General features: G+C 50.4%; 1 protein-coding gene across 30 annotated transcripts in view; it reads right to left on the minus strand.

Annotated features, from left to right (window-relative positions):
• PPFIBP1 (PPFIB scaffold protein 1) overlaps nucleotides 1–26,083 on the minus strand; it is a 1,004,279-nt gene that overhangs the window by 415,689 nt on the left and 562,507 nt on the right. For all 30 annotated transcript variants that reach the window (XM_086920149.1, XM_086920163.1, XM_086920158.1 and 27 more), the window contains one exon: nucleotides 13,298–13,327. In XM_086920149.1, coding sequence (XP_086776275.1) covers nucleotides 13,298–13,327 — 30 coding nt within the window. The remainder of the gene's footprint in view (nucleotides 1–13,297; nucleotides 13,328–26,083) is intronic.

Here is a 26,083-nt window from a genome sequence, read left to right on the forward strand (position 1 = left end):
GTTGCCCTCATTTGTTCGTGTTGCACTAATCTATTTCCTTTTTTTCCTTTCTGTAATTAGATAGAGATTTTGTGCCCTGGTGTGCCCCCCCCGCTGCTCCCTCGCGGCCCCGCCCCCTTTCCTTTCTGTACCCCCATTGGCCGCCCTGCTCCCACCTCCGAGCTGCTCCTCCCTCCCACTTCGCCTGATATGGAGCCTGCGCGCCCGCGCAGCGTGCACGCCGATTGTGCACCAAAGGCAAGCCCGTCTGCGCCCGTCCACGCCTGGACCGCGCCCAGCGCCAGAACCCCTGGTCCTCGCCGATGCCAGCGCACCCGACAAACGTACGACGCCGCAACCCTCAACGCACTTAATGCCGGCCGGAACCCCGCCTGCTACCGAGCCACCCCGAAACGCACCCACGGACCCTTCACCTGCCAAGCCTGCCAATTCACCTGCCTCCGAACCTGCACCGGACCCGCCAAGCCGAGCCCCAGCAACAACCACCTCAAGTGCATCCTGCTCAACACCCGCTCCGTCCACAGGCACGCCATCGAACTCTGGAGCCTCCTTGACTCAACGTCACCAGACGTCGCCTTCCTCACAGAAACATGGATGAACGCCTCCTCAGCCCCCGACATCGCCATAGCCATCCAGGAGGGCTACAAGATCACCCGGAGGGACCGCATCAACCAAACCGGAGGAGGCATCGCCATCGTCCACAGAAACACCATTCGCATCACGATCAACTCCGACGACACCCTCACCGCCGCCGAACACCTTCACTTCCAGATACACACCAACCCCAAGACCACCCTCAGAGGCACCCTCATCTACAGACCCCCAGGACCACGCACACAATTCAGCGAAGCCATCGCAGACTTCGTCAGTCCGCACGCCCTCGCCTCCACAGACTACATCCTCCTAGGGGACCTCAACTTCCACCTGGAGAACAATAAAGGACTGCAACACCGCCGCCCTGCTGGATAACCTCGCCAACCTCGGACTCAAGCAACTGGTGAACACCCCCACCCACTATGCCGGCCACACACTCGACCCCATCTTCTCCTCCAGCAAGCACATCTCCTTCAGCCACTCCACCGGACTACACTGGGCAGACCACAGCTGCGTCCACTTCAGCTTCAGGAGAACCACGACCCACCACCACCCACAATGGGTTCCCCGCAGAAGCTGGAGCAAGATCACCGCCGACCAGCTCACCACCACCCTCAGCCAGAACCCGCCCACCAACACGACTGACCCCAACGAAGCAGCCCGCAACCTCACACAGTGGCTCATCAACTACGCCGACGAACTCGCACCACTGAACAATCCTCCCAGCAGATCCGGCAGCAGGAAAGCCTCGTGGTTTACCAACGAACTCAAAAACTCCAAGAAAACCTGCCGCACCCTCGAGAAAGCCTGGCGCCACGACCAGACAGCAGAACACATGACCGCCCTCAAGAACGCCACCCGCAAACACCACCAGCTGATCGGCACCACCAAGAAGACAACATTCAAAGAACGACTGGACAACAACACCCACAACAGCAAGGAGCTCTTCAGCATTGTTAAAGAGCTCTCCAACCCCAGCGCCTGCAACAACAACATCACACCCTCGCAAGACCTCTGCGACTCACTCGCCTCATTCTTCCACCGCAAGATCGCCGACATACACAACAGCTTCGGCCCACAGACCACGCACCCAACCACCGAACCAGCGCCCCCCCACCATAAACCCTCTGCACCTGGACCCCGGTCAGCACTGAAGACACCACCCGCCTGATGAACACCATCCACTCCGGCTCCCCTACCGACCGTTGCCCACACCACATCTTCAACAAAGCCGACTCCATCATCACACCCCAACTCCGGAACATCATCAACAGCTCCTTCGCATCCGCCACCTTCCTGGAGAGCTGGAAACATGCCGAGCTGAGCGTCCTCCTGAAGAAACCCACCGCGGACCCCACGGACCTCAAGAACTTCCGCCCCATCTCGCTCCTCCCCTTTCCAGCCAAAGTCATCGAGAAGACCGTCAACAGACAACTCTCCGCCTTCCTCGAGACCAACGGATCCCTCGACCCCACACAGTCCGGGTTCCGAGCAAACCACAGCACCGAGACCGCCCTCATCGCAGCCACCGACGACATCAGGTCCCTGCTCGACAACGGAGAAACTGCTGCCCTCATCCTCCTGGACCTCTCAGCAGGCTTCGACACCGTATGCCACCGCACCCTGATACAGCGCCTCAGCAACACCGGAATCCAAGGAGCAGCCCTGGAGTGGATCATCTCGTTCCTCGACGGAAGAACCCAGAGAGTCCGCCTCCCCCGTTCCGCTCCTCGGCCTCCGAAGTCATCTGCGGCGTTCTGCAAGGATCCTCACTCAGCCCCAACCTCTTCAACGTCTACATGAGCCCTCTCGCGGCCATCGCACACCAAAACAACCTCAACATGATCTCCTACGCCGACGACACCCAGCTGATCCTCTCCCTCACCAACGACCCCGCCAACGCCAAAGCCAACCTCCGGGAAGGAATGAAAGACGTTGCGGAATGGATGAAGATCATCCGTCTGAAACTGAACTCAGACAAGACGGAAGTCCTCATCCTCAGACCATCTCCCTCCGCCTGGGACGACTCCTGGTGGCCCTCTGCCCTGGGCACCGCACCCAAGCCAATGGACCACGCACGCAACCTGGGCTTCATCCTGGACTCCTCCCTCATGATGACCAAGCAAGTCAACGCCGTCTCGTCATCCTGCTTCAACACCTTGCGCATGCTCCGAAAGATCTTCCGATGGATCCCCACCGAAACCAGGAAGACGGTCACCCAGGCCCTCATCACCAGCCGTCTGGACTACAGGAACACCCTCTACGCTGGAACAACAGCCAAACTCCAGAAAAGACTCCAGCGCATTCAGAACGCCTCAGCACGACTCATCCTGGACATCCCTCGCCACAGCCTCATCTCTGCCCACCTGAAAGACCTGCACTGGCTCCCCGTCAACAAGAGGATCACGTTCAGACTCCTCACCCACGCACACAAGGCCCTCCACGACACGGGCCCGAAGTACCTCAACAGCCGACTCACATTCTACACACCCACCCGCCAGCTCCGTTCCGCCAGCCTCGCTCTCGCCTCCGTCCCACGAATCTGCAAATCCACCGTCGGAGGAATATCCTTCTCCTACCTGGCAGCCAAGACATGGAACTCCCTCCCTACCCACCTACGGCTGACCCTGAACAATCTCTCCTTCAGGAAACAACTCAAGACCTGGCTGTTCGAGCAGTAGCGACCCCCCCCCCCCCCCCCCCTCAGCGCCTTGAGACCCTAACGGGTGAGTAGCGCGCTATACAAATTCTGTTGATTGATTGATTGACTTATGTGCAAATGGGCAGTATAGAGGAACATAGCGAATAGGACCGGCCGCATGGGTAGCATGGGGGGTGCAGGTCAAACTAGCCTTACATGCACATATAAGTAGCAAATGTTACCTGAACATACAAACAACAAATACAATATGCTTTCCTTTACAGAGACATAAAACAATTGTCACAGTATCAAAAAAAACTCCCAAAACGTCTGAGCATATTATAGTTCTGTCATATTACACAGGAAAATAAATGCAGAGTGTCATCGGAGGGGACTTAGTTATATAAAATGATAATCCACATTCCTTGGGTCGAGTATCCAAAGAATTTTCTTGTTCAAACAATATTAGTCTCTAAACAGTTTTCTAGATCCGAATCAGTGACATTTGTCACCTAGTTAAAATTAGAAGGAGTGCCGGTTAATGTACTTTCTTAGCTCCTATCTGCTCACTTGAGAACGATCAAGGAAGAGCATTTTAAGCAGGTTTTTGAATTTTGGAAACGAGGGGCTCATTCTGATGTGTGGGGGGATGGAGTTCCAGACTTAGGGGGCGTTTCCAGCAAACTATCTGGTCGCCGTTAGCGGGATGACTAGTAGAGCGTTGGAGCTCCTGAGGTCCCTGGACTGGCCGTCCCTTTTGAGTTTGGCGGCTAGATATTACAGTTTGCCTGTGTGGAGGGCTTTGTGCATGAGGCAGGCAGTTCTGAAGCTGGCTCGTAACTCAATTGGGAGCCATTTAGGTTCTCTGAGTGCAGGGGAGATGTGTTCGAAATTCTTAGTTCCGGGGACCCTTCTGGCTGCTGCATTGAAGGTTGTTTTTAGGGGGGTGAGGTGGGTTTTTGCAGTGCCAGTCAGGGCTACAATCCTGTAGTTGATTCTAGAGAGCACCAGTGCTTGGGTGGCTTGTTGAAGTTCCTTGGGTGGGAGGAAGGGTTTTATTTTGTACAGTAGTTTCAAATTGAGAAAAGCGCTTTTAGCGGATCTTGTAATGTGTTTTTTCATGTCCAGTTTCGAGTCTAGGGTGATATCTAGAGATTTCACCGAATCCGCCAGTGTGATGTTGCCATTGAGGGCGTCAATAGCTTTGACCCATTCTGCAATTCGGGGTTTTTCGTCTTTGTTGGAACTTGAGAGCCAATGTTGCAACTCTCTGAGCGTGGCGCTGAGTCTCTGGAGGTCCTCAACGGAGGTGGTTTCTAGATATAACTGCGTGTCATCAGCATATAGGTGGAAAGGGAGGTTGTATTTCCTGAGTAGAGAGGTGAGGGGTTCAATGTAAATGTTGAAAAGCTGAGGGGAGAGCACTGAACCTTGTGGAACACCCCTAGTAACGGGGTGGAGGTCTGATTCGAAAATTTTAATTTTTATTTGTTGTGAGCGGTTGTTGAGAAAGGAGGAAAACCAGAGGAGGATCGTCTCTTCAAGACCAGACATTTCTTGTAGAACCTTGAGGAGAAGATTGTGATCCACTGTATCGAATGCAGCCAATAGGTCCAGGAGGATAAGAAGGCAGCATTGGTCTGAGTCAAGTGACTTATGTAGATCTATGACATTGAGGATTGCTGTTTCGGTGCTGCAGCCTTTTCTGAAGCCCGATTGATGGGAATCTAGAAGGTTGATGTTATCCAAGTGTTGGGTCAGTTGAGGAAGTACACATCTTTCCATGATTTTGGACAAAAGAGGTAAGTTCGAGACAGGTCTAAAGTTATTCAGATCCTCAGTATCTAGTCCTGGCTTTTTCAGCAGAGGTGTGACTTGAGCGACTTTGAGGCAATCTTGTATGACTCCTGATCTCAGTGAGCTGTTAATGATCTTGCACCATAGTGGGGTTAGGAAGAGCTTCAAGTCCTTGGTCAGTTGAGTGGGTAGCTGATCAAGGGCGTGGGATGAGGGTTTTGTGTTGGAGATTAGTTTAACTATCTCTGATTCCTGAATGAGAGTGAAGGAAGACCAACGTTTAGGGGGGTTCAAGGAAGCGCTATCGATGATTTTGGCCGCCTGGATCTCAGTGGAGGGGGTGATATTAGAGCCAAGTAAGAGAGATCGATCTTGGCGATTTTGTCGTTGAAAAAGGTGGCAAAGTTGTCACATCGTTCTTTGATTGCCTGAGTTGCAGGGGCCACTGGTTTAGAGGTTTGTTTCCTGATGATATTGAAGAGCTCTTTGGGTCTGTTTTTAGCGTTGTCCAGCTCAGAGCAGAAGAAAGAAGTCTTTTTGTTCTTAAAGTGTTTTTTGTAATTCCTGCTGGCTGTTTGGAGTTGCTCACGATGTAGGGCGTGGGATTGTTCCTCCAAATTCCTTGAGGCTCTTAGGTGTCTTCTTTCTTCATTGAGGTCAGTGGTGAACCATGATATGGTTGGAATACTCCTGTTTTTGCTTAGTTTTACAGGGGCAAGTTGGTCTTGGGTGCGCGTCATATTAGAGTTGGAGAGAGAGGTGAGTTCGCTAGTTGGGAGGTGATCAGTGATGATGGGGAGAAGCAAGCTTATTCTTTCTTCTAGATCAGCTAGCGGGATCTGTGCTCCTAATCCATTTCGGGGGTCCTGCAAGGGGTGTGGAGTTCGGACTGCTTGTTTGATGTGCAAAAGGAAAATTCTACCGGAAGGATGTGGTCGATGGTGATTGCATTGCTTTCGGCAATAATAGCATTAAGGGTTGCTCCTCTGGGTGTGTTTCTTCTGATGCAGTGCTGGGTCAGGTTTTTTTCTAGTAGAAGGTTGTTTAGGGTTTGAATAAGCGGGTTTTTTGTTTCATTCCATTTTAGATTAAGGTCACCAAGAATAATATTTGAGTTTCCAAGAGAGCAATGGGCAATCAAGTCAGAAAGGTGTTCTCCGAATTCGGAGGAGTTGTCTGGGGGGTGGTACAGGAGGTGGAATAGAGATGGCCTGTTCTCACTTGTCTTGATGTTGACTGAGAGACATTCAAAGGAGTTATAAAGGCGGAGGAAGTTTCCGTGATGGAGATGCTATTCATTGTGGATGATTGCTAGGCCCCCTTTTCTTTGAGCTATCCGGTCTTTGTTGATCAATGTGAATTCAGGAGGTACCAGAATGTCAATGATGGGATAAGAGAGATTATTGAGCCAGGTCTCCGTGATGAATGCCATGTCTATATCATGGGAGAGAATGGCTTCTGCTAGTTCGGTTGCTGATCTGCTGATTAGGAGCAAGCAGTCAATGGGTGATCCTTCATTGCTCAGAGTCTTAGTAGTTGGGCCCCTAGGTAGAGAAGTTAGATGAGCTGGGGGTCTAGGGACTCCCGGTGGAAGGAGTTCGCTTCCGACTCCCGTAATTACTTCGGAGGTGCAGAGTTGCGGGAGGTGACTCGTGGGGGGTGAGGAGGAGGTTCTTGAAGAGGACGTGAGAAGGGTGTGGCGCCTCACCTGATGGGGAAGGATCACTGGGGGCAGTGAGGGGTCAGGCCCGGCCGAATAGTGTGCAAGGGTGCCTTTTTTAGCGAGAGGAAGAGGGAGTCGAAGATCCCAACGTCATAATTATTAGCCGGTATCAGGACAGTGACATTCGAGTAGATGGTTATGGAGATGTTACCGCTCGGCGTCTGGTGATCTGGGAGAGAGGTCGTCAGTTTGCTGCTATGGGATGTGATGGTAGTTTTGGAGATGTGAAGATGTGTATTGAGGATGGTTATCCAATTGTCAGGTCTTTAAGTATGGAAGGTGAGATGCATTTTTAACTGGCCTTTGTAGGAGCAGTGGAAAGTATCTACGAATAAAGTTTCGGGGTGCTGTCAGATCAGTTTATGTTTGAAGAGTCTCTTCGCTTTACTTGAGAGGTTGGTAGGGAAAGTAATTGCAAAGGAGTTCGGCCCATGGGGTTTTGGGTAATTCGGTGATCGAAGGGTGGCAACCATAGGCGTGGCCGGAGGCATTTTGTCTGGGTTCCGAGGAAGGCGGGTTCCCTTAGGGGCGTGAAGGAAGGGTCCATTTTTACGCGTGCAGGCGGAGTAGGGCTTCTTTAGGACCAGGTTTGAGAGTCTGTGCTAGGCTGGGATCTTGTGAAGTGGGCCTGAATCATTAAGGGTATTCTCTATGGGTGGCAGGGACACCTCTGCAGAGATGCGACGGTGGTTCTGAGATTAGGGCCCGGATGGGCATTTAGTGGACGGGCGTCTAGAGGCTGCTTACACCGTCATGTGAGTCTATGTTGTGAAGTCCGGAGAGTTGAAGGGGCATTGGATCAGGACCATCTTACAGCCAGTCTTAGTTTAGGCGAGATCTTCATGGCTCCCCATGGGTAATCAGGAAAGCACAGTGCATTCAACATAGGGCGGCCATCATAGTGTCAGGCACTTTAGTGTACTCAGGGTAGCCCTGGCAGGGTGCCCTGGGGAGCTGGAGATGGGGAACAGTCGACTTGCGGGGCCGGGAGGCTGTCCTTGCTGGTGGGAGCTTTATTTCTTTCTTTTAATTAATTTTGAATGTTAGGGAGAATGGCGGCCATTACGGGGTCCGGCACGATGGGGTCGTGCTATCTTGCGTCTCGGGGCTCATCTCCTGTTTCGGGACGGCCTGTTAATTGTCGGGGTCAAGCAGGTCCAGCCTTACTATAGTAGGGTGTATCCAGGCCTCGTGTGGTCTTCGTGAGGCCTTAATGATGAACTTTCATAGCGGGCATTACATGGTCAGGCAACGAGAGTGCTTAATGTGTTGAGTCTTGAGGCTCCGCTCCCGCCTGGGGGCATCCTGTTTATCGAGGGTCGAAAATGACCCGCCTTACTGTGGTCAGAAGGATCCAGGCTTTCTGGGATCGTCGTATGGCCTTATTGCTGGCTGGTTTCACTGGTACCTCTATGACTGGTGCCCATTACCCAGTCATGCCGCCTATTGCAGGGTCAGGCAGCGAGAACTCAATGTGTTGTGTCCCGAGGCTCAGCTCCTGCTTCAGGACGTCTTGGTTATCGTTGGGGGTCGAAAATTACCGGTCCAGGGATCCTCGTATGGCCTTATTACTGGCTGGTTTCACTGTTGTGTCTGACTGGTGGCCATTGCTCAGTCAGGCGCAGTTGCTTTGCAGCGGCTGTGCGTCGGAGCTTGGACTCTGGGCGATCCGGTTCTGGCAACCCTCATCGTCTGGCCTTTGGTACTCGCTTGGTCAGGAATGGGCGTCTCTGAGGGAACCTTCGCTTGCGGAGGAGCTCTGAGGATGGAAATTGTAATTGTAATTGTAAAAATATTTATTAAGCGCGATTGCTGCCCGCAGGCGTCCAAGCGCTGGGTTGAAGGGAAAGTGATGGGAAGAGGAGCTAAGGTACATAGGATTGAGCAAACAGCAGTGTCTTTAGGTTTTTCCGGAATGCGAGGAGGTCTGGGTTGGACCGGAGTGAGATGGGGAGAGCATTCCAGAGCCTGGCGGTGTTCAAAGAGAACAGCCTACCTCCAGACCTGGCTCGCTTCACTCTGGGAACAACGGCGAGGAATGCCTCCGTCGACCGAAGGTTCCTCTTAGGTTGGTAGGGGGTGACAAGGTCGGTGTTGATGGCAGGGCCCGTTTTCCAGAAGGCGCGGTGCGCCAAGCACAGCGCCTTGAAGGCCACTCTCTGCCTCACTGGCAGCCAGTGGAGGCTTTTTAGAGCGGGTCTGGCCGACTGGGTGAGCGGAATTTTCAGCAGGGTGCGTGCTGCACAGTTTTGAACAACTTGTAATTTCCTGAGGGTCATCTCCGGAGCCCCCATGTATAGGGCATTGTTTGAGTCCAGGCGGGATTGGATGAGACCTTGTACCGCCACCTTTTTGGCCTCTAGGGGAAGTAGCGGGAGAACTTTCCTCAGGATTCTAAGTAGGCCAAAACAAGTGGCGGACAGTTTTGTGGCCTGGGTGGAGAAGGAAAGTTTGTTGTCTAGCCACACTCCCAGGCTTTTAACACTTTCCTTGGGAGTGGGGGGAAGGCCCAGTGCACTGGGCCACAAGGAAGTGAAAGGCACAGGGGAGGTTGGGACTAGGAGCATGAGCTCCGTCTTTTCTCCGTTTAGTTTTAGGGAGGAGTTGGTCATCCATCTCTTAACATCCTCTAGGCATTTTAGCAGGTCTGCTGGGGAGTGCTTGTTGTTCTCCGTGGCCAGCGAGACCACAAGCTGGGTGTCGTCGGCGTATGACACGATTTTAATGCCATATGGTTCGCCAACACCCGCCAGCGGCCTCATGTACACGTTGAACAATACAGGGCTCAGAGAGGAGCCCTGTGGCACTCCGCAGCTCAGGGGTTTGCTGGAGGACACTGTCTTTCCGTCGAAGATCTGAAACGACCTCTCAGACAGAAAGGAGTCAAACCACCTTAAAGCGTCACCTGAAACTCCGATGTTATAGAGACGGTCCAGCAAGGTGGTATAGCTGACCGTATCGAAGGCGGCACTTAGATCAAGGAGGATCACTGCCACTGATCCTCCCTGGTCCAGTATCCTTCTAGTTTCTTCGGTGACCGCTAACAAGGCGGTTTCCGTGCCATGCTTCGGTCTGAAGCCTGTCTGGGATGTGTGTAATAGAGAGTGGTCCTCCAGGAACTGGACCAGCTGCGCGTTTATATGCTTCTCTAACACCTTGCTAGCCCAAGGGAGAAGTGAGATGGGGCGGTAGCTGGAGTGGTCATCTGGGTCTAGGCCGGGTTTCTTCAACAGTGCCCGTACCATGGCCGGTTTCCAAGCCATGGGGACTGAGCAAGCGGATATGGATGTGTTTAGGAGATCCAGGATTATAGGCAGGGTGGCTTTGCTTGCCTGCATCAGGACTTCTGGAGGGGCAGGGTCACAAGGGGAGCCCGACTTGACTTGTCGTGCCACCTTGCTTAAAGTGTCAAGGTCCAGAGGATGGAAGTGCTCAAGGGAAGGCTGGTCTGGGTGGAGGGGTGGTCTAGGGGGGAGTGGCTTGATCGAATCCGGGGATGTGGCTGCAGTTGGGAAGGTGGAGTAGATTTTTAGAACTTTGTTGTGAAAAAAGTCCGCGAGCTCGTTGCGTTGGTCCTGGGTTTTGATAGGAGGGGGGGCCGTGTTGACATTGGAACATTGCTTTATAATTTGGAAAATTTCTCAGAGTAGTGGGTTGCCTGGGCTGATCTGATCCCTTCTTTGTAGGCTCTGATCGCCTCTTTGTAGGCAGCCTTTTTGTCTGGGAGGAAGTCTAAACGCCAGGCTCTCTCTCGTTGCCTGCAAAGGCGTTTTAGCTGTCTCAGAGAGTCGGAGAACCAGGGGGCAGATTTCTGTAGTCTCTTCGAGGAGGATCTGCGAAGCGGGAGGATCGCGTCTAGCGAGTGGGTGATCCAACTCTCATATTGGACGTTTGCCACATTGGGGTCTGGGCAGGGTGACGGGCGAGTGGAGTCCAGGTTGTGCAGCCAGAGCTCCAATGGGAGTTTTGACCAGTTCCTCCTGGTGGTGACTTGGGGAGGTAGCTGGGGGGGTCTTGTTTTTGACCCAGGTAAACGGGACCAAAAAATGGTCCGACCATGGAAGGGGGGTGGGTTGATCCACGGTTAGATTCAGGCAGTTACTAAATATAGGGTCGAGTAAATTGCCTTTTTCATGGGTCGGAGCTGCAACCAGTTGGAGAGCTTCCAGATCATCTCGTAGTTCCTGAGCAATGTGGTCTGAGGGGGAATTGAAGTGGAGATTGAGGTCCCCTAGGATTGTGTGGTTGGCGGAGGAAAGAATTCTTTGCGCTATAATTTCTGGAAGAGACCTGTGGAACTCTTTTACAGGCTCAGGGGGGCGGTAGATCAGGGTGCCGGAGAAAGTGCTATTTGCGTTGAACTCTATGCAGAATGCTACACTCTCGCACTCAGGGATAGTTTCTGCTGTAGTACGGCATCGGTACTGGTTCTTCAGAATGATCGCCAGACCTCCGCCTCTCCCTACCGGTCTATCCACTCTAAGGATATAGTAGCCTACGGGTAAGGCTTTTACCACGTCTGGCTCAGAGTGAGCAGTGAGCCACGTTTCTGTCAGGAATACCGCGTCTGGTTTTTGCTCCTCGAGCAGCATGGCAATCTGTGTGCTGTGTTTAGGTAAGGAACGGCAGTTTAGCGCGTACATACGGTACGTTTGAGTCGCGGCCGACGGAGATTTGCGGAAGGAGTGTTTGCACCCCGAACATCGGAGGGTAGCTCTGTGGGTGCAAAGATATGGGGGCACTGGGGAATGGTAGTCCTACCTATGTTGTAGAAGGCGGCCGAGCTGTAGGTCCTGCTCTGGGTGGGGTGGGAGCCAAGGTTTGTGGCCCCGGGTCCCGGCTGGTCGCGGACGGGCGCAGACAGGCTTGCCTTAGGCGCGCCTTCGGCGCGGAAACGGCGCTCCCGCTGCGCTCGTCCGCTGCGCTTCCTGTAAATGCACATATTTAACCAGAGGGGAGGTGTGGCCTAAGTGGGCGTGGTCAGCGTGCACGCCTCGTCTGATGGCGGCCGCTGGGGCTGGTGAGGAGCGTCACAGCGCTTAGATCGGCTGTGCGCTCAAGTGGAAGCAGATCCTGGCGGTGGTGCAGGGTAAAAGCAACAGAGTAAGTGACACCACGCAATTTTAAAAGTAAGCTTTGTTTTTAAAAAGGATTTTCACACAAGTATTTGCCAATACAATAGTACCTCCAGCTCCCGGCTTTCCGCCTCAGGAACTGGGTAAAGATGTATACAGAAGCGCTAGTGGTCAGCGCTTTTGTAGAGCGATCGGGGGTGGCCTAAGTGGGCGTGGTCAGCGTGCACGCCTTGTCTGATGGCGGCCGCTGGGGCTGGTGAGGAGCGTCACAGCGCTTAGATCGGCTGTGCGCTCAAGTGGAAGCAGATCCTGGCGGTGGTGCAGGGTAAAAGCAACAGAGTAAGTGACACCACGCAATTTTAAAAGTAAGCTTTGTTTTTAAAAAGGATTTTCACACAAGTATTTGCCAATACAATAGTACCTCCAGCTCCCGGCTTTCCGCCTCAGGAACTGGGTAAAGATGTATACAGAAGCGCGCTTTTGTAGAGCGATCGGGGGCGTGGCCTAAGTGGGCGTGGTCAGCGTGCACGCCTCGTCTGATGGCGGCCGCTGGGGCTGGTGAGGAGCGTCACAGCGCTTAGATCGGCTGTGCGCTCAAGTGGAAGCAGATCCTGGCGGTGGTGCAGGGTAAAAGCAACAGAGTAAGTGACACCACGCAATTTTAAAAGTAAGCTTTGTTTTTAAAAAGGATTTTCACACAAGTATTTGCCAATACAATAGTACCTGCAGCTCCCGGCTTTCCGCCTCAGGAACTGGGTAAAGATGTATACAGAAGCGCTAGTGGTCAGCGCTTTTGTAGAGCGATCGGGGGGCGTGGCCTAAGTGGGCGTGGTCAGCGTGCACGCCTCGTCTGATGGCGGCCGCTGGGGCTGGTGAGGAGCGTCACAGCGCTTAGATCGGCTGTGCGCTCAAGTGGAAGCAGATCCTGGCGGTGGTGCAGGGTAAAAGCAACAGAGTAAGTGACACCACGCAATTTTAAAAGTCAGCTTTGTTTTTAAAAAGGATTTTCACACAAGTATTTGCCAATACAATAGTACCTCCAGCTCCCGGCTTTCCGCCTCAGGAACTGGGTAAAGATGTATCGAGGCATGGGTCCCTCTCGCCTCTGTAGCAGCGTCGCTGACCCGCGCTCCTCCGTTTGAAATTAGCCCAGTGGGCAGGTCAGTCGCACCTTTCTTCAGGGGGGCTGAAGGAGCTCGGTCCAATCAGGATTTACACAGATAGAGATCCCGACACCTGGAACTCAGTCCTGCAGCTCCTTCCCTGCGGTCATGGTAGAGGAAATAAAGGGACCCTGACAACTCATAGAAAGAATCTCCCATACCCCAGATCATATATAAGGGGCAGACACGGGTCGTAATAGGATTGCAAGGGTCCCGGAAAACTCCAATTACAACTTAGCATAATGAGGACAAAATAAAACAAAATATATATATAAAAACATATGATAAATACTGACAGAATTACCTCAGGAGAGTTCTCTGCAGGTTTTTTGCTCTGTTTGGAGAGAAAACAATCGTCAAATTAGGCAACAGTACATCTTTCCAAAATCAATTCTAATTTATGCCAGGTGCATAAAAAGGAGCATATATGATTAGATCATTAATGAATTATAAACTATTCAAACAGGTAAGTGGTGTTATAAACTCTAAGCAAGATTTTTGTGTTTATATGTCACAATATCAATCTGCAGTATTTTTCAAAAGATAGCTTTTTTATGGCATTATATTGAAACAGCTGCTCTCTTGCTGTGAGGTTTCAACTTGGCTTTTCCCTCTTACCGGGACTTTATTAACCCAACATTTCATATATGAGAATTGAAAGGCCCTGTCTATTCCATAAGAATTGTGTAATTAACTCTGCCTGTGTGAAATTTAAATTACACCACTATACTTTGTGTAATTTCAGTAATTTCATGTTACGCTTCTTATGCTAGATTCCCCAAAATACAGGCTCACATACATTCACTTGATTAGACACCATTCACAGTAAACATTTACAGCAAATACACAACAACAGAACTCAAGTGGCTGTTCACATTACTTCTATAGATTTTGTGAGAAAGTGGCTCTATATATACTGGACTAGGATGAAGTACAGTGTGTATAGAGTCCACCAACCCCAGAGGTATAACAGAGGTTAAAGTCAGAACTGACTTTACTCTCCAAAGTGGTAGCTTGGTCAAGCAGTAAGGCAGTACCAGAGGACAGTGTAAAGCATTTGTTGTACACACTCAGTCAGCAAAAGGTTTCACACACTCAAGGACTGACCTCCAAGCCAATTGTTTTTATATCCACAGATATAGGTGTTTTATTTTTAGAACCAACAGTTATAAAAATATACTTTTCTTGTTATGAGTTCTCTCATGTAATTACTTTGCAAAGGAGCAATAAAGTGTGTGCACACAATACAGTATTGACAGTAAGCAACACAATCCTAAACCACACTATAGCATTGAGCTAAATGGGTTTTCCACATGTAAGTACAGTTGATTACTATATAGATTACTTTAGTAGTCCCAGGACTAGATCTTAGATTTAGTCCTGGGGTCTAAGCTGAAACCAGATTAGCAAAAACGTTTTAGTTACTGTAGTGAATTTTCATGAATATAAAGCTGTTTTAAAAGTTCAAACTTCGAAACTTTTCAATGGAAATCTGACAATGTTATTCAATGGGAGAAAATTCAGGTTGCAGTTAAAATACGATTGTGTTACTTTTGTAGCCCAGCACTGGTCTCCTAGGGCCAGCACTGAGGTCTTAACTCAAAACAAGTAGGTAATTGTGTGTCAGTATTTCATGTGATTTTTAAAGAATATTTCAAGTTTTCAAAAGTAGACACTTAGAAGAAATTTCATAGAAAAAGCAGACAATGGAACCCATTATGGGGCTCCCTATGGAGAAAATACAGATTACTAGTAACAACGCTAGGGATTACTTTTGCGGTTCAGTACTGGGCTGAAAGGTACAGTACTGGCTTCTCCCCTGATCACAGATGAGTACTTCGGAATTTGGCTGATTTTATGTGAATATTTTCAGATTCCAAAACTTCACAGTCAGAAAATTTTCGAGTCAAAATGAGTCAATCTTATTCAATGGCAGGTAAGTAAATTACCGATTTCCAGGTGAGTACTTGGTTGGTGAAGTTAAGGTTCTGGGCATAGACTCAGGGGTCCCCCAGGGTCAGGTAAGTACAGTTAGTTCACTCCCAGTGGCATAGGGGCGGCCGGGTGCAGAGGTAGGTAGGCCCAATGACATCCAATGAGGGAAGGAGGGCCTTCGGTTGGTGGTTACTGGCCTGCAGGCCACGGGGCTGTGGGAGCTGGGCTCCTGATCACTTGCTTCGGGCAAGGGGGGGGAAGTAGGATAGGACACAGGGATCACAGCCAGCGGCACTCGGGCAGCTGGGTGCCGGGTGCTTTTGAGCCGTCGGGCGCTAAATGTTATCCAATGGGAAAGGTAAAAAAAGAAAAAAGGCTGCAGGCTCGGGGACAGAGACTCTCCAGGGGCGACCAGCACCTTCCAGAGGTAAGTTGGGATCTTGGAGCACAGGTAGGTACCCCAAAGGGAGGCACAGGGGGCTGTAGGGCACTGGGTGCAGGGGTGTCTTTGGGTGTCAGAAAAGCTTACCCTCGGCTGGTCGAGGTTGGGATGGCCCCTGGTTCTGAGTCTGCAGGCGTCAGCTGGTTCGTCGAGGAGGGACTTTGGGCATTGGACTTTGGGTCTCAGTCGCCAGGGGGACGTCCTCGTGGTCTTGGTTCGGTTGGGCCCGGCGGTTGCAGAGTGGGCTGGTCCGGAGCTTCCTGGTTGGCACCAGGTGGGTTGTTGCAGCAGAGCCTCTGCTGATGGGAGTCCCAGTCTTCAAGAGGGTCAAGGCAGGCAGGTCCTTCGGGTGTCCCAAGGTTGCTGTCTGCAGGAGTCGCCGGGATTAAGCAGGAGCAGGTTCCAGGCTCAACAGACCGGTAGGGCTGGGGCCAAATCAGTTGTTGTCATCCTGTTAGCAGCTGCACGGCGGGTCTTCTTTTTCTTGATCTTCTTTCTTCTTTTCGTATCGGGATCGGAGGAAGGAATGTTCAGGGAGCCCCTAAATACTGAATTTAGCGGCGCTACAGGTAGGGCAAGGACAGGGACCAATGGGTCCTTGCCCTGGGGTGAGTACACCCCCTAGCTTGCTCCTCTCCTGTGGGAGGGGTGCAAGAGCCTAGCTGTGATTGGGCAGGGCTCCCCATCTTCAAGATGGCCGGAGCCCGGGGTCGTGCTTCACCTTGTCTCCCCCACCTGAGGGGTGGGGTTGGCACAGGCTGGCACCCCCCCTTCCTGACAGATTTTCCCGCCAGTCTTCCCGCCAGAGTGGGGGGCAGTACTGGTGGGGGCTGGTTGCTGGGTACAGCAAATGGTCTGGAGAAGCTCACAGAGGCGGCATGCCTTTGATGCTTCCCCCTGCCCACCCTGGGGGAGAAGACCTAGCAGCCCGCCCAGGATGTGCACTGTTGCAGGCGCAGGAGAGCGGGGGCTCTCCTACCAAGGGGTCCAGCAACATGTCTGCTATGTGGCAGCCTCTGCAGCCACTCAGCCAGACGTGGATTGTAGGTTAGATTTTCAGGGGGCATCTCTAAGATGCCCTCTGGTGCATTTTACATTAAATCTCACACTGGCATCAGTGCAGGTTTAATGTGCTGAGAAGTTTGGTACCAAACTTGTCAGTCTTCAGTGTAGCCATTATGGTACTGTGGAGTTTGTAATGACAACCTCCCAGCACCATATACTCTTAAGGGCATCACTGCACTTACAGTGCCCAGGAATGGCCCTGGGTACTGTAGGGGCACAGGGCTCATGAACCTGGGCTCACACCACTGGCATAGGGCACCCAGCTACAGGGGTGACTGATGTAAGCCAGGGCAGTGGGTTTGTGGGCATGGCATACAGGGATGTGTGCCATGTCGACTCTTTGTTTAGTTCTGTACCTAGGCACTCACCCTGCCAAAGGCAGTGTGTGGGTACCAAGGTACAGGGCCCCTAAGGGTGGAACAATAAGTGCTGCAGCCCTTAGGGGGTCTTCTCTGGTCACCATGCCCCGGCTACCTAGGGTACCATTTTCTAGGGGCTGATAGGTGGCCAGAGATGCCAATTGGGTTTTGTTTCAACACAGTTTTTAGGAAGGAACACAGGCCATGGGTACCTGGTTGGCAGGAGCCCAGGGCACACTCAGTCAAAGGACATAAGCAGTCAGAAAAAAGTGGGAGGCATACCAATGCAAGAAAGATGGCACTTTCTCACAGATTTGCACTATTTTAAAATACATTCAAAAACTGATGTGAGCATGCATTTTATACTCAATATAGTGCTAAAGAACTGATTTGAATTTTTTGTACTTTGCCGAAACGTTGCGTGATCACGTGATAGCAAATTAAATGAATTACGTACACCTCTAAAATTAACCATCTGTAAAGGCAATCACAATCGCATGTAGATTGCCTATTAAAAGAGAACATCCTTGAATAGTTTAAGTGAGAGCACATCTTCAGTCTAATACCACCTTTCTTAACATCGGTGCTTATTCACAAATATCCAAATCAGCTCATGAAAGAAGACTCTGAACTCAACACTCTTCGCTGACAAGTGCAGGGCTGGAAATCATGAGTATGAATCCAGGCAAGGCAGACTCAGTCTTCCATACTTTAAAGGACAGTACAATTAGTAGCATAAATTGCTTAATAGTAACATTTGATTTACAGATAGTGAAAGTGAGCATAATGTATCATATAAATGTCTTCTAGTCATTACTATTACTATATTTAGGACCTACCTACTGGCATAGTATGCAATATGAACCTGGCCTGTGAAGGATTTCTATAACAGGATGCATTCCACAATTGCCTTTAATTTAATTCAACTAAAAAAGGGATTGCAAATGAAGAATTTAGGCCACGGCAATCACTTGTCCCATCAACAATGTTGTATTTCTCATATCTCTAGCAAGTGCACTTGTGGAAACGAAAAAGGATTTGTAAAACTTCTTAATAAAGTTATTGTACAAAAGGACTGTATGGAAAAATGAGAAACAAACCGTATCCGGTGCATCTTTTTTCAAATTATCCAGACTGCCTGATTTATGAAGAACAGGGGTGCTTCTCTGGTCACCATGCCCTGGGTACCTAGGGTACCATTTACTAGGGGCTGATAGGTGGCCAGAGATGCCAATTGGGTTTTGTTTCAACACAGTTTTTAGGGAAGGAACACAGGCCCTGGGTACCTGTTTGACAGGAGCCCAGGGGACACTCAGTTAAAGCACATCAGCAGTCAGAAAAAAAGTGGGGGGAAACCAATGCAAGAAAGATGGCACTTTCTCACCCCATCTCCCCCAAACGAAAGGTGATGAGACTAACCTTGCCCTAGGGAGTCTTCATAGTCTAAGTGGAAGACCCTGGAAAGTCCATCTGCGTTGGCATGGGCAGTCCCTGGTCGGTGTTCCACTTCAAAGTCCATTCCCTGTAGGGCGATGGACCATCTCAGTAGTTTTGGATTTTCCCCCTTCATCTGCATTAGCCACCTGAGAGGTCTGTGGTCAGTTTGAACCAGGAATGAGTTCCAAACAGGTAGGGCCTCAACTTCTTCAGGGACCAAACCACAGCAAAGGCCTCCCTCTCAATGGCACTCCAACGCTGCTCTCTGGGGAGTAGCCATCTGCTTATAAAAGCAACAGGTTGGTCTTGGCCTTCCTCATTGATCTGGGAGAGGACGGCTCCTATCCCCAGCTCGGAGGCATCAGTCTGCACTATGAACTGCTTGGAGTAGTCTGGTGCTTTTAAAATGGGTGCTGAGCACATTGCTTCTTTCAGGGTGTCAAAAGCCTTTTGGCAGCTAACAGTCCAGTTAACTTTCTTGGGAATTTTGTTGGAGATGAGTTCTGTGAGGGGAGTCACAATGGACCCATATCCCTTCACAAACTTCCTGTAGTATCCATTCAAGCCAAGGAATGCCCTGACTTGGGTTTGGGTGGTTGGGTCTGGGTGGTTGGAGCTGCCCAGTCCAGGATGCTCTGGATCTTGGGCTGTAAGGGTTGGACCTGATCTCCACCAACAAGGTGGCCCAAGTACACCACAGTGCCCTGGCCTATCTGGCATTTGGATGCCTTGATAGTCAGTCCTACAGATTGCAGGGTTTGTAGAACCTTCCCAAGGTGGATCAGGCGATCCTGCCAGGTGGAGCTAAAGACAGCAATATCATCAAGATAGGCTGCACTGAAGGATCCCAACCCAGTCAGGACTTGGTTCACCAACCTCTGGAAGGTGGCAGGGGCATTCTTTAACCCAAAAGTCATCACAGTAAACTGATAGTGCCCCATAGGGGTAGAGAATGCTGTTTTCTCTTTGGCTCCTGGGGCCATTCCAATTTGCCAGTACCCTGCAGTTAAGCCAAAGGTGCTTAGGAATTTGGCTGCCCCTAGTTTGTCGATCAACTCATCTGCTCTTGGAATGGGGTGAACATCTGTATTGTTATCAGAGGTGTGCCCTCTATAGTCCACACAGAACCTCATCTCTCTCTTTCCACCCAGTTGATGAGGTTTGGGGACAAGAATCACTGAGTTAGCCCAGGGGCTCTCAGAAGGTTCAATCACCCATAGCACCAGGTTCTTGCTGACTTCAGCTTTGATGCTTTCCTTGACTTGGTCTGATTGTCGATAGATTTTGTTTTTGACAGGGTTACTGTCACCAGTGTCCACATCATGGGTACACCAGCTGGTCAGACCAGGTGTCAAGGAAAAGAGGCTAGCAAAATGTTGTAAGACTTGCTTGCACTCAGCCTGCTGTTGGGGATTGAGAGTGTCTAAAAAAAGACTACTCCATCCACTGACCCATCTTTTGGGCTGGAAGAGAGGAGATCAGGGAGAGGCTCCCTCTCTGCTTCCTGTTCCTCATCAGTCACCATCAGCATGGTGAGGTCAGCCCGTCATTGTAGAGTTTGAGGCGGTTCACATGAATAACCCTTTTGGGTGTCCTGCTGGTGCCCAGGTCCACCAAGTAAGTAACCTCACTCTTTTCTCCAGGATAGGACAAGGGCCACTCCATCTGTCTTGTAGAGCCCTCGGTGCCACTGGCTCCGAAACCCACACCTGATGCCCAAATTGAAATTCAACCATGGCAGCTTTTTGGTCATACCAGTGCTTCTGCAGCTCCTGGCTGGCCTCAAGATTTGTACTTAGCCATTGTGGACCTTAGGCGAAGCACATAGTCCAGAATGTCTAGTTTGGGCTCTTGGAGAGGCCTCTCCCACCCCTCTTTCACAAGACAAAGTGGTCGTCTTACCGGGTGGCTAAACAGAAGCTCAAAGGGTGAAAACCCTACTCCCTTCTGAGGCACTTCCCTATAAGCGAAAAGCAGGCATGGCAACAGGACATCCCATCTTCTTTTGAGTTTTTCAGGGAGTCCCATAATCATCCCTTTTAATGTCTTGTTGAACCTCTCAACAAGACCATTGGTTTGTGGGTGGTAGGGGGGAATTAACTTGTACTGGACCCCACACTCCTTCCACATATGTTTCAGGTAAGCAGACATGAAGTTGGAACCCCTGTCTGAAACCACCTCCTTAGGAAATCATACCCTGGTGAAGACACCCAGGAGGGCCTTAGCAACTGCAGGAGCTGTAGTCACCCTAAGGGGAATTTCCTCAGGGTACCTAGTGCATGACCAACTACTACTCAAATGAATGTGTTCCCTGAGGTTGTGGGAGGTTCCAGAGGACCCGCAATGTCCACACCTACCCTTTCAAAGGGTACCCCCACCACTGATAGTGGTTTGCCACCTGGCTTGCCACTGGCCTGACAGGTAACACAGGAGCTCACAAACTCCTTCACATTTTGGTTCATCAGGGGCCAGTAGAAATGGCTAACTAGCCTTTCCTAAGTCTTGGTCTGCCCCAGATGTCCAGCTAGGGGGATGTCATGTGCTAAAATTAGGAGGAACTCCCTGTACTTCTGTGGCACTACCACCCTCCTGGTAGCTCCAGGTTTGGGGTCTCTTGCCTCAGCATACAGTAATCCCTCTTCCCAATAAGCTCTGTGAGTACCACTGACATCTCCTTTGGCTTCTGAAACAGCTTGCTGCCTCAGGTTCTCAAGAGTAGGGCATTCTCGCTGGCCCTGGCACAGCTATTCCCTAGTGGGTCCCCCTGGGCCCAGGAGTCCAACTTGGTAAGGCTCAAAATCCATGGGTTCAGTTCCCTCTAGGGTTTCCAAGTCCTCTCCCTGGGGAGAGGGGTCCTGAGAGGTTTGCTGTGTAGAAGCTTTTTGCTCTGTGCTCTGGTTCGCACACACATCAGTCTAGGGATACCCAGCATGGCTGCATGTGTTACTTTTTTTTTTTTTTAATTTTTTGAAACCTTTATTGTGCAACATAAGCATACAAATACGGGCCCACAACCATGCAGGCCGGCCTCGAAAGCAATTAGGAGCACAAAAAAGTAAGGATAGAGCGGCCCAGCAGTCCCAAAAACAAAAAGCAGCTAGTGTCCAAAACACGACATATAAAAAGAGGGACCGCCGGGTAAAGGAGAAATTAGGTTAATTTTTAAATTTTATAAAAAGGAAGGATCGGGCGCATACAATCCACCAACAGTACATTACAGGCAATGAACCCAGCAAGTTGGCTACAGAACGAAGGATGATAATCGACAAGTAGCACACAATAACACTAATCAGGATGATAGCACAGTCCAACAGAACATATCGGCCATTGCCCGCCCCACGGACGTGGAACATCTAAATCCACTAAGGCACAGGACCATCAGCGGAAAAAAGGAAGCAACTCTACACCCAGGAATCCTACTGACCCGAAAAGAAGAAAAAGTGAAAGAGAAACAAGAAGGAAAAGAGAAAAAGGCCCATAGAAACTGAAACGAAACAAAATCCCCACCCCCCAATCCCCCACCCTGCACGCATGCGGAGGCTACGGCCTACCCCCCCCCCCCCAGCAGTGTGCCTGTCGCCCATTAGAACCCGAAATTTAGAAAAAGGAAAGGGAAAAGAAAAGAAAGAAATAACACAGTTCACATAAGACCGGAGGAGGGCCATACAAGTATATCCAAAACTACCAGCACATATTACTCTGGCCGCCCTTACCCCGACCCCGCTACCAATACAATACCAATGTGCAATATCCCCGGCAGTCCATCAGCATCCCAGCAATATAATAAGGACAGTCCTGACTGAAGAGAGGACACCCTCAACCTTGCCCCCTACGGTACGGTGTAGCGACGCAGTCCAACTGCACGATAGACATCCTGGAAGAAGGGACTGAACAAGGGGACCACATCAGAATGGGAAGACGGCCACCAAAGTCCATCCGCCACGTAGCCATGTGGTCAGCAGTGGTAGAAGAAGAACCAACACGCTGCAGTGGTCCACCAGAATCAGCTAGTCCAAACAGTAGCAACCGCTCCAGGAGAAGGAAATGAGTTCCACCAGTATTCCACGAGGAAGCCGCCAGGCATGGTGTCCAGCGACGTCTCCCCAGCCAGAGCACCGCCACAGAAACTTCGGACCCCCGCAAGGGTGCCCCTGCCAGTACCTCAGCAATGTTGGGGTCTCGCAACCCCAACGGTTCAATGGCGACCGGGGCGAAGGAACCACAGGAATCAGATACAGGGTGTGGCGCAGTGTCCCGCTCTCGAGGGCTTCCGTGGTCAGGCAGGGGGGTTGCAGACAGAATAGCATCCAGACGAGCCCCCAATTCACAGGCAGCAGTACACAGGGCAGCTCTCAAAGTGCCTAGGGCGCCCAATATATCGCCAAGCAACAGTGGCGCCTCAGAAAGTAAGGACGCAGCATCATCCTGTACATGGGGCGAGCAGACGTGGGGCTGTCCCGATAGCCGGCCGCCATCACCCTTCGCAAACCTTTGAGCACCCTGCTGATTTTTGGCCCGGTGAAAACAGTCTGGGGGCACAGGGGCAGCGTTTTCCATCTCTCCGCAATGTGGAAGTGGCGTGGGCAGACGCCCGCGTCCGCAATAGTAGCCCAGGGTCCACACTTACAGGAGCTGAAGGCAGGCAGGAAGATGGCGCCCACCTCGGCGCTCGGGGAGACAATGTAGCAGTGGAGCCGTCCCCGGGCCGGAGAGACGAAACAATGTTTCCCTTGTAGCAGCGGTGCCCAAAGCCTATGAAGCGGCAAGACTAGATGCGGTGATTTCAATGCTGCGAGCACATTACACCAGCCGGCTCCGTCCTGCCTGCAATGGCCGCCGTCTCTATGTGCATGGCCGGTCGCTCCCGAAGAACAAAGACCCGGACACAGCCGCTCGGCGTCTGGAGGAGGTGAGGGCGTTTCGGGACTTCCACTGCCGGGATCGAGCAGAGAAGCACATCGGCATGACCAGGTTCGCCTCCCGGTTCCGCTGATGCCACGCAGTGTGAGGATGATCAGCAGGATGATGCGGAAGACGGGAGAATGGCGAAAGGGTCAGCGGAGCCGAGGAGTCAGGCGGCCATCATGGTTGCGAGCCAGGCTCCTCCCCCCTGCATGTGTTACTTGCTCAACCTCAGCCCAGGCTTACGTTTCCAGATCATTTCCAAGCAGACCGTCAGCTGGCAGTTGTGGAGAGACCACTACTAGTTTCAGGCCAGTAACCTCCCCCCATTTCAATGTCACCATAGCCATAGGGCGTTGGGTGATAATGCTGTCAACATTGGTTACTGGGTACGTTTTCCCAATCAGGTATTGCTCTGGGGAAACCAGCATTTCTTTCACCATAGTGATGCTGGCACCTGTATAGGGCCGGGCTTCTACTTTAGTTCCATTAATGGAGGGGTATTGTAAATACTTTTTACAGTTGGGTGGCCACCCAGCTCCACTGGCAAACTCCATGTCCCCCAAGGAGACTAGACTAGCTTGAGTGTATTCCCAGATTTGCTCTGGGCACTCCTCTGATCCCATCTGTAGATTTACTGTCCCTGGAGTAGCTGGAATGGGTGCCTTAGGGGCTTTGTTGTAGGGGCAGTTCTTGTCTACAGCTAGATATCTCAACTTCTTACAGTTGCTACAATATGCCTTGTTAGGATCAAAGTTTCTTCCCCTTTAGGGCTGAGGCACATAGGGAGTCGTTTGGGACCCACCTACCTGCACAAGGTTTTGGGGCCCTTTGGAAGACTCTTTATCTTGGGGATTCTCACCACCTTTCCCCATGGGAGGTTTTGTGACCACTTTCTTTTGGTCACTCCCAGTGGCTGTCCTTGTCAGCCTAGTCTTGACCCAGTGGTCTGCCTTCTTTCCCAGTTCTTGGGGAGAAATTAGACCTAAGTCTACCAAATGCTGATGCAACTTTTCATTTGTGCAATTACTCAAAATGTGTTCCTTCATAAACAAATTATAAAGTCCAGTAAAATCATGCACATGGTGTCCAGTTAATCAACCATCCAGTGTCTTTACTGAGTATTCTACAAAATCGATCCAGGATTGGGTCTGTGTTTTGTGAGCCCCCCCCCTGAACCTAATTCTATACTCCTCAGTAGTGAGTCCAAATCCCTCAATCAGAATTTTCTTCATGAGGTCATAGGACCCTGCATCTGGCCCTGTGAGGGTCAGAAGCCTGTCTCTGCAGTTACCAGAGAACAGTTACCAGAGAAGTGCCCCCAAAGAGGTTTCTTTAGTTTTCTGATATCACAAACCCTCTCAAAGGCTGTAAACCACTTGGTGATGTCATCACCTTCCTCAAATTTAGGGATTTTAGGGGATTTGGGGATTTTAGGATCATAAGATTGCTCTCTATCGTTGCGATTGGTATTGCTGCCACCAGAGATGGGGGCTAAGCCCATCTCTTTTCTTTCTTTTTCTAGAGCCAGGAGTCTGGTCTCTAAGTCTAATCTCTTGGCCAACTTTGCTAAAAAGTTATCCTCTCCATTGGGGTTCTTCCCAATGTATTCTCTGGGGCCCAGTCCACCTGTGTGATTCTCATGCTCCCAAAGTGTAACTCTTTGAGTCAAGGAATGATGGGGGGTCATATCATCCTCTTCATCCACTCCCTCTTCCTCTGGCTGGGTGTCACCCTGCCCAGAGGGATGGTCTTTTTCATATTCAGCCAGGAGCTCCTGGAGCCCTTGTTTGGTTGAATGCAGACCTACAGCAATTTTTTTAACTTTGCCTAGGGCCCTCAATTCCTTGAAGTCCAAGTGCAAGTAAGATGTGAGGTCGAGTTCCTCCACCAAGTTTACATTATCTTCACTAACAGCTGGGTTCTTTTGAGACATTCTAACCTGACAGTTCTAACCCTCTACCCTAGCTTGAGTGACTTATTTTTCAAAAATTCTAATGGGACTTAAGCAAGGCCCTACCAGACTTAGCACTTTTGCTAAAGACCAATTTCAGAATTCTAAAGGCAATTTATGAGTTCTGTCGTGTGATCAGATGGTAACCAAGTAGTCCAACAAATGTAAGTCTGTATCCCACTGCTGATCCACCAATGTGAGAAAGTGGCTCTATATATACTGGACTAGAATGAAGTACAGTGTGCATAAAGTCCACCAACCCCCAGAAGTATAACAGAGGTTAAAGTCAGAACTGACCTTACTCTCCAAAGTGGTAGCTTGGTCGAGCAGTAAGGCAGTACCAGAGGACAGTGTAAAGCATTTGTTGTACACACTCAGTCAGCAAAAGGTTTCACACACTCAAGGACTGAACTCCAGGCCAATTGTTTTTATATCCACAGATATAGGTGTTTTATTATTTTTAGAAACACCAGTTATAAAAATATACTTTTCTTGTTAAGAGTTCTCTCATGTATATTTTGTTATAAACTTCTTTATTCGGCTTTTCAAAGTTGAAAACCATAAAAGACACATTAAAAAATACAATTTACATATTTGCACAAATATACGATTTTTTTAAAAGTAGATCCAAAAAGATACATACAAGGAACGGTGTTCATTTAAAAAAGAGAAGTATGCACAACATTTCTTATCATGATAAAGTGACAAGGTGCTTTTTACAGGTTTTTCCTGTGCTTCATGATGCATTTTAAAAAATTGAGAACGATGTAACAAACTGATTCAGATTCCAGCATTTGAAGTCTAAGGAATACGGGGCGACATTGTCTAAGGCCCCAACGCTTCAAAGTAGGGAGTAACCAGATTTTCCTATGCGGTTGATGGTATTTACAACACATAATCACATGTAAGTTTGTCTGGTTAGACTTTCCTTCACAAGGACAAGGAGGAAGACTTGCGTCCCATCTATTTTTCAAAGGGAAAACAACCAGTCTGAAA

This window comes from Lissotriton vulgaris, chromosome 1_1 (assembly GCF_964263255.1).
Source record: "Lissotriton vulgaris chromosome 1_1, aLisVul1.2, whole genome shotgun sequence".
Taxonomy (NCBI): domain Eukaryota; kingdom Metazoa; phylum Chordata; class Amphibia; order Caudata; family Salamandridae; genus Lissotriton; species Lissotriton vulgaris.